At 37.8% G+C, this 13,545-nt stretch overlaps 1 protein-coding gene across 1 annotated transcript in view; it reads left to right on the top strand.

The window, feature by feature from the left end:
- The window catches only part of NOX4 (NADPH oxidase 4), a 105,841-nt gene that overhangs the window by 62,825 nt on the left and 29,471 nt on the right, over positions 1 to 13,545 (top strand). Inside the window, exon 13 of the mRNA XM_042792642.1 lies at positions 6,089 to 6,170. Coding sequence (XP_042648576.1) covers positions 6,089 to 6,170 — 82 coding nt within the window. The remainder of the gene's footprint in view (positions 1 to 6,088; positions 6,171 to 13,545) is intronic.

Here is a 13,545-nt window from a genome sequence, read left to right as displayed (position 1 = left end):
TTGTTGAACAGAAGATTGGTCACTGTTTATTCACCTAGCTTAGAAAGTTAAGAGACCAGTTTCCTTTCTGTAAAATCTTCCGTTTCCCTTAAATAAATATAAACAGCAAGTTTTCATATATAACTTTAAACTTTCTGGGTTTTTACTATCTTTTAATTTTTTTTAGTAGCTCTGTAAATGGTGGGATCTAATTAGTGTTTCAGATGACTGATCAAGAGGGAAGGAAATGGTAGTGAAAAAACAGGAGAATTAAACTCTGTGAGCCTTCATGGACTGAGAATCGTTGAAGTTCAAGCTGCTCAAAAAGCCTGTCTCTTTGTATCAGCAAAATACATATGTTTCAGGGGAATTCCCAGACTTATGATATAATAATTTTGGAACCTTTAGCTCATCAACATTACTTCATCATTGTTTTCTTTCCTCCCTTTTTAATCTGATGAAGGACATTTGTAACACCGACTCTTCAAGAGGAGAGAAGTGACACTTCCTTAACTTCAGAAACTTTGTCCATTAATAAGCCACATATCAAATTAAAATATTGGACATTTCAATTTTATGCCATCTTGTTGTTCATCATAGTTTTGTAGCCCTTAACTGGCAAAGGTTTCTTCCTAAATGCCTTTTCTTTTTACAAGGCACTGAGGAGCTACTTATGACAGCATTGACAAATTTACAGAGCTTGAAAGTCCAATTAGTGGGTCTCAAATCCTTTTAAATGACTTCAGCAGTTTTAACAAAGCTGACTTGATTTTAATATATTTTTTAAAAATTATTACAAGGTGCTGAGGAGCTATGCAAGGCACAGAAGGTTCTCCAGACCACTCCATTTTGCATAAAATTAGGCAGACTTTTTTAGTTTGAAACCAGGTCTTGAAAGAGTCCATGTGATAGATGGAACTGAGTTTTGTGTCTCAATGAATTCAAAAGTGCTACAGGTAATTACAGAAACATGACTGCAAAATATCCAGATGCACAAGTGTCACTATGGACAGACCTCTCAGTAGACAGGTAGGCTTCTGGACCATAGTGTTCTGTACTTTATAAATGATGAGGCTATCTGTTCTCCACTTCTCTGGTTGCTTTCTAATCACATTTCTGTTTATTCTTATGAACTTTGATTTAAAAAAATATATATATATATATAATCCATAAAACTGATATAAAAAAATCTTATCCTATAAAAAGCAATTACCATCAGTTTTACAATGTTCTTAATTGAGTTGATTCCATGCAATTCAACCTGTTTCTATTAGAGGTTCAGAGTGGTCTGAAGCTGCTGGGTAAAAGGTGGTTGGGATAAACAAAACAGTAATATCTCAGACTTCAGTTATATGCTGCTGTGGCCTCATAGGTACCGACCCATCAAACTCTGAAAGAACAGGAATCTGAATTTTCAAGACCCTTAGAATTCAGCAGTGACTTTGCTGTTATTTTCTGTAAAGTATTTTGTAACAAGAAGGAGAAAGGAAAGAAGAACAACACCACCTGACTTTTAAAGTCAAACCTGACACAACTGCAGTGTGTGACTTCTGGCTTCATCTTTGAAGTGTTAAAGCAGTAAGAGCTTCAGGGATGCGACAGCTTCAAAAACCAAGGCCAGTGCTCCCTGTGTCATAGCATCTCTCTCTAATCGTGGGCTTTAATTCACAGGGTTCTTCTGTGCAAATTGTTTTTCTTTGCTTTGAGAGCCCCAGATACTAAAATATTATCATAAAATTTCCTTATCTCTGTCTTTCCACCCCTCTAAGAGTGTGTCCCAGAAAAAAGGGAACTTGGTTGTGTAGCCAGTTTGAAAGGGCTTCAGACCATATGTCCATTCTTGCTCAAATTATTCTGGCATTACCATTTACTCACCAAGCTGAGCACAGGCCCATTCTCCTTGAGAACAGCAGTGACATGCATGTAAATGTTTCAAAGGGAAAATTTCCCTTGAAATGCATCCTTCTGTCCTTGTAAATTCATAACTAGTTTGTCATAACAGGTATTACACAGATGTTAGTGGGCATTTATACTGAGATTCCAGTAGGTGACTTCTGAATATGTTGAGCTGGGAGGGGAACAAAGGGTGGAAAAGAAGGAAGAATTAGATGAGAGACAGGGAAGAGAGGTATAATTAAGAGGATGGATTAAATCTTTAAATTTTTCAACGGCAAACTTTCTCTTCCTCTTTACAGTCCACAACTTTCCTGATTTAGGAGGTCAGGGCATAAGACTGTGTTATTACATCCAGCCCCTAGTCATCACAGGTAACCATGCTACACATTTAGCTAAGCATATATGATCTCAGTGGGACTGCCTAAATGTAATTGAGGGATTTTCACTGACCAAGGAATTGGAAGGAACTATGCACTCAAAATGAAAACCAGGAGGAAGTGGAGATGCTTAACATGCTGAGAAGACAAGTTTGAGCAGAAGACATGACTGTGCAACCATTCTTGATGTCCATGAGAACTTCGTCCTGTGGGTAGACTTATGGGAGAGTCAGTGAGACAGTGTCTGCAGTGTCACACTCGACAGAGTGACAAAGCAATCAATGCCATAAGTAATCTCAGAACAATGTAAAAAATCATTAGGAGACTAGCTAGTACAGACTTAAACTGATGTGAACTGCATGGATAGAATGAGGGACAAATATAATAATTGCAGGTTTTCAGAAGTAAGCCTTGTAAAACTTGGTTAAGTAAATGATATTCATGTTTTGGTAACAAACCAAGCCAACACCTAGACAAAAACATCACACACTGCATACTAAACTGTAGGAAGTGATGGAAAAGACTCAATTTTGGGAAATGTCTCTCTAAAATGATCAAAGTCATGATAAGATTGTCTATGACTTGGTTTGGTTCTATTGATCAACTAGAGATTGCTAGTCAAAATAAAGTAAAAATCATCCAAGTATTAGTTTCATCAGTTCTCAAGTCTTTTATTTGTTGTAGTATGGATTAGAAGAAAATCTTAGTCTTATGAAAAAAATTCCCCCCCTCGGAAGGTATTATTGTGATTTTTTTCTTGCAAATTGAAAAACCTTCTCATACCAAGTGTTAGGCTTCTGATACTCACCTTTGTCAGAGCACCAAAAGTACCTGTGTTCTATCAGTAGCTGCCAAAGCTCTCATCACCTCCCTCATCACCTTGCTTAATAGTCCTCAAAGGCAGTAGTGTCATTTGCATGACTGTGACTTTTGTACTCTGCACACATACATGTAACATGAGAATATCATAGACCTAAAGGGTGAAGCATGTGCATAATGGTCCTATGGGACAAATTAATCCTAAAAGCTTCTTTTCAGTGTGCCATATCTCTTAAGAGGATTTACAGGACATGGAGGCTACATGTGCTGGAGGAAGTTGTAGGATGTATTTGAAATGAGGTGGAACGCTACCATCTAGCATAAGTGTTGCCATGGAAAAATGAGTAAAGTCATATGGTGAAAAGAAAATACATCTGCTTGGGAAATTTGCCATAGTGTGGGGAAAAAAATAAAAGTTCACTTTAACTAAAACAAGATCCAGTAGGGAAGCTGTTTAGGCCAATTTCAGATGCCATAACTTGGCTGCTTTCACTCCAGTACTGGCCAGCCCTGACACATTGCTATTCAAAATAATTTCAAGATTGCAGCTTGTTGAATTGAGTCCAGGAGTGTAGGCAGGTGGCCTGGATCAACGGGAAAGGGCAGCAGCACAAGAAATAGTCACAGACTAGGGGATAGAGGTGGAATATGACTCTCTGCCTGGGTGCCATTCATCTTGGGAAGAACAATGGAGTGGAACATATCTGTGTCCTCGCCAAGATGTGTTTTGTCTCTCCCAGAGAGTCGCAGGCCCTTTGCAAGGTCTGCCAAACCAACCTCACTCACATGTAATGTGGTGTTGTGCAGTATTGAACTGAAGAAGATCATGTCTCTCCATGCTTTGAATTGCTGTTGCACCTGGTTATAGTCCCTAAAAAGTAAATAAATCAGAGTACCCCAAAACCAAATTCTTAATTATGGCACCATGTTATAGAGGTGAAAATCCTCAAGTCATGGAAGGAAGTGGTATTGTTCAATGTTTGTCATTGAAAACTTCATCTCATTCCTCCACCAGGCACATACAAAGACTGTTGTACATATAAACCCTTTTTACAAAGGGTTCCTAGAAATGCACCAGTAGCTTGAGTTGCATTGGGAGATTCCTGAGGTAGGGGTGGAAGTTAATGTGCTCACTCTGATATGTATACAGTTGAATTTTTTGCACCAATGGAAGCTTCCCAAAATCTTTCAGTTCTTGCCCAGTGGCTTTTGAAAATCATATCACATATCATATCATCTTTAAGGATGACAGGGCATGCCCTCATACAGCATATTGCCACGTACCAGAGACTGAGAAAAAAGTAAATCTCTGCATCTTTCTAAAAATTCAAGAAGTAGCTGGAATCGCAAGCTTTTTGTCATGACAATGAGCAGGCTCATTGAGTTTCACCTCCATCTTTACAGCATTGTATTTATTGTTGTTGGCCACATCCAATCTCTGTCCAGGTTAGGTACAGGGAAAGCCAAGCTACATTTTGAAAATGCAGTAAGAATTTTTGGGGTACAAGTGCTTATTTCTTTCCGAATTGAATCTGAAGATGTGTAGAAATAAAGGAATGAAGATACTGAGTATCAGCCTTTGTTTCTTCACTGACAGATCCTGGTATCTTCTCCGAGGTGTTTGCAATACATCTTAGCCAGCTGGTGGAAGACTCAGTCAGGCCATCTGAGACAATTGACCTTTAAAACTGAAGCCTGAACAGGAGAATTTTTCTTCTGAAATTATTATGCTTTCTTCAAAGTTTTATAACTTTATCAAGTATGGGTGGTTTTTTTTTGTTTGGGTTTGGTTTTTTTTTTTTTTTTTTTTCCATTTTAGAGGCTACATAACAGAATTGTATCTAAATTAGTGGAGTTTAGTTATGATGACATAACAGTACATAAAAATGAATATTAAGAAAGCCATCATATACTAATGTGTAAGAAATAAGAAAACTGCTATCATTCCTTTTCACAGGTGGGAGTTTCATGTTTTTTTCTCCACTGGTTTTCTGTCCCTTGATTTCCTTATCTGTAAACCTGGTGTTAGAGGATATTTTAAGATACATAGGGATATAATGGGAGGAGGGACTACACTTATCCTCTGGTTCAGTTCCCAGAATGAAAAACTTGTATGGAAAAGATAGCTAGTTAGAGAAACCCATGGCAGAGCTACTACACACAACACAGTCTGCAAACTGTGGTTTAGCAAGTGAAGGATAAAACCTGTACCTGAAGACTTCAAGCCACAGTTATAAGGTATTGCAGGAAGAGTAGCAGGTGAGTAGGACTGGTGTTCTAGGTTTCTGAGCCACTGGAGGACTGGTTAAATAAAAGTTGCAGGTGATGGAAGGGAGGAAGGAAACAGAGCATATCCCATGCGATGGAGAGCTATAGGGTATTCTAAGGAGATTTGACCTGTGTGGGAAATTCCTTTCTATCCCCGAATCTTGGTATCAAGTGAATTTTGAGGAGATTCCTATCTTCCAGGGTAGTAGTGAACAAAAGGCAATACAGTCTCCCAACCATCATTGAAAATACCAGTGAATCAGTTACTGAAGGACTCTTACTACAATTTAAGTTAGATTAATTAATTCATCGATGTTTATTTAGATGACAGTGATCCTTGAATGACTGGTGAATTCTTAATTGCTCCTGCTTTCTGTTTAGACTAAGCTCTTCAAGGCAGGGCCTGTTTATGGCTGTGTATAATACACAGAAGACCTGCATGCAGACCCCAGAAACTTGTAAGCACTACTAGAATTCAATATTAGATGAAAAAAATGGCATTTTAAAATATTATTAAAGGAATTCCTATTAGAAGAAACAGTGATTTCTAGTCTAGAAGCAGTTTTGTATGAATATATAAATTTTATTCCATATACACTTAGATTTTCCTCTGGTAAATATTGCTGCAGAAGAGAATTCACTGATGTTACTGATTGCTTACTTGTGGCCTGAACTTAAAATGCAGAGTCACAGTCTGGGTTTGTTTTTTTTTTTTTTTCTTTCCTTCTTTTTTTTCTTTGTCCTGACAGAAAGATTTCGGGATTTACTGCTTCTACATTCAAATCAAGACACAGAGATTCTGCCCATCTTTCAGCAGAGGCGCTATCCCAAGTAAGTAAGATTGTCTTCTTGGGAGAAATAAAATCTTATCTATTTGCAGCAAGGGAGAGCGAAGCATTTATAGCACTGTACATGGTTTTGGTGTGAAGTCCTAAGGCAGAGCTGTCAGGGAGCCACACTTACACTGAGCTTTGCAGTATTTCAGCGGTGTCAGGGAGAAGCAGACATGCTTTGCCAGCATGCCCAGCTGTCAGTGGGGAGGTGGTGGCGGAGTGCAGGCGTTAAGTTGCCTGGATCAGTGTCTGGTGGAGCTTTGTTTCAGTTGACACTGTGTTGACATAGGCAGATGTTTTGTCAGGCTAATCCCCACTCTTGTCTTGTAGGATTCCATCATTTATGGTGACAGATTCACTTGGATTTTAGCAGGCTCCCCTCTGGAAGCCTGCAAGCACTAGAAAACATTTTTTTTTTTCCTGCCTTTTTTAGGGATATATGTACAGGCAAACCAAGAGTAGTGTTGTGTTTTCAGGCAGTCTTGCATGTATTGAGTATCCTAGACCAAACCTCTTCTTCTCCCCAGTGACATACTCGAATGAAACAATAAATGCTCCTTGTTATTATATTGTTTAAAAGAAACAGTCACTTTCAGCTAAGTCTTGAAAAGAAGCAGTGAAGGGGAAAAAGGAGATATAATAAGCAATGAAAGAAAGCTAGTGCAGGATGGACAGAGGGGGAAGAAGGAAGAACGAATGTCTGAATCCAATCCAGCAATGATGATGGCTAAAACCAAAGTTATTTATTTTAATTAGTATTGTTATCAGGTTCCTGAAATGCATAAGAAGCCAGTGGCGCTAAGTGTTAAATACAGCTCTTAAAATCTGATAATATGCATTTTTTTTAGGAGCAGGTAACAAATTGAGGGGCTAAGTGCTGAAAAACAGTCACCTCCTCACTGTGAATATTTGAAAATAAAAGCACTTAAGGCTAAAATCCTGATTCTGAAAAGGGTGAAATTTTGCACTGACTTCAATGGAGACAGAATTTTATCCTCCTGAATTTATGGATTGCATTATCCATTGTCACTCTTTTACTGGAATACTATGGAGGTACAATACATGAAACTGTGGGAGGCACCTTGTGTAGATGGACTGGTCTACTTGTTTCACTAGGAATTCCATGAATTATCACTTTTCTCCTCATTCTTTGGAGCACTGGAACAGTTATTTTTCCATGGCAGTATAATGCTTTGTTTGGCTTAGATGTTTTCACTTAAGGTATGGACACTGTCAGGCTGGTCTGAGAAACTAGTTTATCATCCTTTCTCAAAGAACAGACTTATTTCTATATAAATCACTCCTAAGGTGTCTGACTTTCAATTTCCTTACATTCAATTTATTGCTAGCATTCTTGGCAAGTACAATCTACTAACAATATTACACATTGTCACATTCAGGGGTAAATGAGTGCCTTTTGTCTTCTGTTCAATGGATGCTTCAGCTCTTTGAAGATCATACAACAAATAGCTTGTCGTATGGAGCTCTATTGCTATTTGAAGTTATAGTGGCCTTGCGTCACAAAATGATACTTGTTTTCAGCCACATTACTTGGCAAGATCAATTTATTCCTCTAATATACAAAATCAGCCAAACTTTGGCATCTAACTGGAAGAGAAGTTTGCATATGTTCTTAAGAACAATAGATTTCTGCTTATAGCATCATTAATTGGTGCAAATTTGCTTGCTTGTTACAGAAATTTATATTTTATTATAGTTCCTTTAGAAACTGGTTGAAGAATATCAACATGTCCTTATTTCCCTAGGGTTTTTATTTCAAGTGAAATACTTGTGTTCAGCAAGGTGGAACCCCTGTTCATCTTCATAATGTGTTTTGTCTTACTCCTATGTCAGTTTTTTTCCTTCTCTATGCTCATTTTCCTTGAAAGGTCAGTTAACAGAAATGAAGATAATGAACAGACAGATCTCATAAATCAGTGTCCCTTCGTTGACTTCAGCTGAGCAATGGATGGTTGTACTACATAAAGATCTGAGCAGTAAGGTCATTTTAATGAGACATTGTCATGAGGCATAAGCTGGAGCTTGTAATGCTTAAGAAAATCTTAAGAATATGGAAGGTTAAAAATAGAAGAGAAGTTTTAGTAATGACTTCACTGAACAGCTTGACTAAGCAGGGCTTAGTAGGTAGAAAGGACAAAAGTTTGCACATGTTTAAGAGACTGATGTCCAAAGGAAAGATATTGGGTAGGAGGATATTCAGCATCTCTCAGGATTTTCAGACATAGTAATAAAGGCTAAATAAGTAAACTATAATCCATCAATTTTTTAAAGAAATAGAAACCTTGATATTCTGGCCTGAATTATGTTCTTCTGCATTTGTTATATTAAGACCTGAATGCTTTCCCAGGGAAGAGCAGGATAATTTTGGGTACATGTTTGTTCTCAGAGAAGATTCTGTGCACTGGAATGGCTGGAAGAAGTTTCTAGACTACGCATGCATATTGTTCTGGATTTGCTGGGGTAAATATGTCAAAGCAAGATGCTTTGTGCTCCTGGTTGATGGAGGGAGAAATGCAGGATCTTTTTATGGTCCTTGTGTTTGTCTGAGTTTATTCTGCTGGTCTTGGCTTAGCCAAAGAGCAAATCTCTACCATGTGCCAGAGCAGGTATTATAGAGAGGCCTGAGCTTACAAAGATTAAGGTTTGTAAGGCCACACAGCACATCACCTTGACTTCCTTGACTTATCACTGTATGTCCACAAGTAGTATGGCATCATGAGCACCAGTTCTCATCCTGGCCTGTGGGCTGAGATGCAAACTATGCCAGCATGTCAGTACAGCATCAGTCTAGTCAGCCCAACCTGCTCCATGTGTCCTCACACTTTTCTTCACAAGGTTGCAGAACAGAAGGACCTTGGCTTTATCTTGCGCTTCACTCATATGACAATATAACTGTGTCTTGGAAAAATTCTAGTTATTGGGTAAGGAATATGGAATTATTTTCTCCCATAAATGCCTATAGTAGAGCTTCTTAATGAAACATATTGCACTGCACATAGTTACAGGTTACTGAACTAACAAGACCAGTCTAATCCAGGCAAGTCTTTTTGATACCTCAAGTGACTGTCAGGGGATGAAATGCATGGACTGGAAATCAGAAGTTACTATATTCCCCTCATCCACCTCATCAGGAAACCCACCCATCCACAGAGAGAAATGTTTCAAGGAGAAAAATCTGTCTCCTAGCTGACATGAAGCCATCTCCATGCCTGAGAGGGTTAGCATTCCTGAAACTAAGAATAAACCTGCAGCTGTGGGCAGCCAAATGGATTGGAGTGCATAGCTGCCTCTGAGTGTGCCCACCTGGGAAAAACGTCTGCACATGAACAAAATCACAAACATACTTTCAGCTTGTTCCTTCTCTCTCTCACTCTATGAGCATGCTGAAGTCACTGAGATGAGTTACGCCAACACAATCCAACTTGTCAACAAATTAAACTCATTTCAGTGAGTTTTATCCCAACTCATTAGTTTGAGAATGAGCATTACAGTTCCTATATCTCATTGAAAACTTTAAATTTTTCAGAGTTTCACTCTTAGCACATTTTTGCAGGAACTTTCCTCACACTGGTATCAAGCTTGTTTTCCTCTGTTGCCCACTTTGCACATGAGATTCCTACCATTTTACCACATGGATTCACTCGTAAAATGCAAGAACTGCTGAAGTGCTGACATAGGCTACAGAGGATTGCTCCTGAAGAATACACTATTGTGCTCATTATTTGGGCTGTAGGTCTTAGCATGTGTCAGGGTGGCTGGTACTAGCAGCAGGATCCTAGGTCACTCCATCCCACCAGGATCTTTTGGTCTTTTCCTGATGACTCTGCATTACTCCTGACTGCCTGTTCCATGTGTGCAAGGGAAGGATGCATAAGTAGCCTTACAACACCAGAGAGAAGTGTCTCTTGAAGCTGAGCCTGATAATGTCAACAGTAAAAAAAAAAAAAAAAACAAAACAAAACAACAAAAGAACATAATGATAAGAGAAGTGATAAAAGGAGTGCGAGAGTGAGGAGTTAGGTTGGTGGGTGGAAAAGGCAGGAGTGAGGCTGACACTGCACAAAACAGTGCTTCAGAGGGATGTGCCAGAAATGCTACTGGTGTTACAGCTTTTTAGCAAATTTCTCTGTATACAAGTGACGTGACAGTTCAGCTGTACATTATATTTTCAAGATATTGCTGAAATCCTCAAATAAGTATGTGGGTTTTTTAGAGGGATTATTTGCTTTTTTTTTTTTTTGCCCTTCAGAAATATTTGCAGTCTTCATTCTTATCTTCTGTGGGTTTGGTAGAAAAGTTCTTGGATGAGTCACAGATTTTAAGAACAGAAGGAGCTGTTATTTTCCAGCTAATTTGAGTCCCTTCTTAACATAAGCCATAGAGCATTACCCGGTAATCCCTACAGCAAGCTTCTGGTTGAAGTGGAGCATGAATTTAGAAAGACATCCAGTCTTTAAACTGAGATGTTAAAAACTGGAAAATTCACAAGCCTTTAGATCAGCTTGTTTCAATTGCCGACTACTTCACGTATATATAGCATTAATTTATTTAACTTCAATTTCCACTCTCTGCCATACCACTATACCATTTTCTGCTAAACAAGAAAGTCCTGTATCTGCAATAATACCTCCATACAAGAGGTTGGAGGTCATTTAAACACCCTTCCCTTGGACATATTAAATAAATAAAACATTCTTGCAGGGTAAGGCTTACTTAAAAGGTCTCTAATAATTTATCTTTTCTCTTTAAGACCTTTCCAAAGTTTTCCTTTTTTTTTTTTTTTTTAAAAAAAAAAAAAAAAAAAAAAAAAAAACAAAAAAAAAAAAAAAAAAACAAAAAAACAACCAACCAAACCAAACCAAACCAACAGAAAAACAACTTGGGCAGGAATTCAGAAAGTATTTTGGTAACTGTTTCTATAATGTGCACATAGAGAAATAACAGCACTTCTTTGCAGTCAAATAGGGAGACCATGTAAATTGAGCACTGTCTTATTATTTAAATGGAGTGACAAATTGTTGAACTTTAGAGAAAAAAAGAAATTAACTTAGAACCTAGCAGTTGTAATGAAATAACAGTGTACTCCAAATATATTTATTTTCCATCAGTCATAAACTTATAAACCTTTCTTTGGCATATATTCTTAGTAAATTATGGTAGACTTCTTGTGTATGCACAAAAATACTGGTCAGTATTACTGGCCAGAAAAAAAGCAGGATCTCGATTTATATATATATATATATGTATCTCCAACTACAAATTTTTGAAGGTCATCTTTGAAAAGCTGCTGAAAGTTTAGTTCAAACAAAGCCAAATTATGTTATTCAATTCTCATCATGGAGTAGTCTAGACAAATAGGCGGCAGAAAGTTAGTGCCCTAAACCATTGTGCCATATGGTTCACAATTGTTACTCATTTTAATGATAATGGTTCTGTAATGGATCCATGCCAGTTTACTACAGCTTGAAATCCAAGCCAAGAAACTGATAATATTTCATAAATAATACCTCAGGAATAAAACTTGTATCTTATTTGTAACTTTCTTAAGAAGTTTTTCTTTTTAGAAGAAATAATTTGTGTATAACTAGAGGAAGTAGTGAGTTGTGGCTTCTGGAAGTGACAATGCATAGATAGTGCATCTGCTGAGATTCCCCCTAAATCCCAGATTTAAGCATGCACAAGACCAGCTAGCAGGATCGTGGCCTAGCAAACCAATTCAATTCGTATTAGAAACAAAAGCACCATCTTCCTTGGTGTTCAACAAGGACAATAATCATGACGTATGCATTTGTCACTCAGTCTTCATTGTAAAGGAAAAGAGATTTTTAATTTTAAAAAGAGCTGGAGAACTTTCACAGAGTGATTTTCTATAAAAGACTTTCTGTGAAGTGCTTTACAAAAGAAGTTCTCTTGTTATGGAGGAGAAAATGAAGCATGGAACTCTGCTGTGAGTTACCAGTGTCACCCAGGAACAATTCTCCTGGGGACGAGGCCAGAAATAGAAAACAGGTCTTCCACATTCCTTTCAGTTGTGTGTAATTGGCTCTCTCATCTAAAATAACATCTATCCTGTTTCCCACTGCAAAAACACGTGGCCTGCCCATATTGCTGAAATCAGATGGGAAAGTGCCAAGTGAAGGAGCCTTTCAGAAGTGCCCACACAAGCACTTTAAATGCTTTGTGTAGCATTGTACATTAACCATGAAAATTACCGGTTTTGAAGCACTCCAAGATTTATTTCAAAATGCAGGCTAGAAGCTAACTGTCTTGCCAGCAGCAGTGAGCCCTCGGAAAATCTGAGTCTCAGAGAATTTTGATTACTTGATAAAAAAAAAAAGATACCTGCTTAAGGAATCTGTAATGACATTTAAAAGGAATTCTGTTTATAGAGAAGAATGTTTATAGGTTTTCTTAGTGGTTTGGGATTTTGCCTCTTATTTTTCATTCTTTTTTCTTTTAATATAACTTGCAGTGATATCAGGTTATCCTGTAGATTTTGCAGACTAGTGCAGCATTGAGCTGCGTGACAGTAAAACCTCCACTATAAGTAAAGAGCATTTTCCTGTCATTTGGGGTTTTTACCAAATGGTAAGAACAACCGTGGCAATGGAGTAAAGGCTGGTAGCTGTTTATAAAAAACAATGATCATGTTATAGGAGTAATCATGTCACTAAAAATGCAAGTATTGAATCTAGATTTCTTTGAAACCATAATGAAAATGGGAGGAAAGAGGACAGTAATTCATACTGTGCACTACACGTTTGGGCTCAGATCCTGTAAAGACTCATGTGGACACATCCACATATTATCAAACAAGGCCAAGTCAATATCTCGAAATATTTAGGATTGCACATTAAACTCAAATGTGGGTCATAAATTCCTCAAGACAGAGGCTATATTTGTTTAGAATATCAGTACAATGCCCCAGAAACATCCAGTGCAAAATAAAGACACTCTTTGTCTATTTCCAAAGGCCTCAAGTTCATGTACCAACACAGAATAAACCAGGTCTCTTAAAGTCAGGGGGAGTTTTGCTGCTAACTTCAACAAGGCTCAGACCTGAAATCTAAGAAACTTTGAAGAAACAAGTACGAATCTTCAGATGCAGAGAGATGTGGGGGAAACACCATATCTTCTGAGAGATTTGTGCAGCAAAATATATGCAAAATTGAAGCTCCGTGTGCATATATATTCTCTTTTAAGTTCCAAGCAATCTAGAATGCAAGTTTAATTTACATCTGTTTATCATAGCATAGTTGCAGGTCATTAGCAGTCATGAACTGTTTTATGCAAAACATTGCAGTGCTCCCAACTGAGAATGGGAAAGAGCTGGTTGAAAATAAAAGATGCCT

This window comes from Tyto alba, unplaced genomic scaffold (assembly GCF_018691265.1).
Source record: "Tyto alba isolate M040663 unplaced genomic scaffold, T.alba_DEE_v4.0 Super-Scaffold_2, whole genome shotgun sequence".
NCBI classification, from domain to species: domain Eukaryota; kingdom Metazoa; phylum Chordata; class Aves; order Strigiformes; family Tytonidae; genus Tyto; species Tyto alba.
The sequence above is the reverse complement of the archived record's forward strand: the minus strand, read 5'-3'. Positions and strand labels throughout refer to the sequence as shown.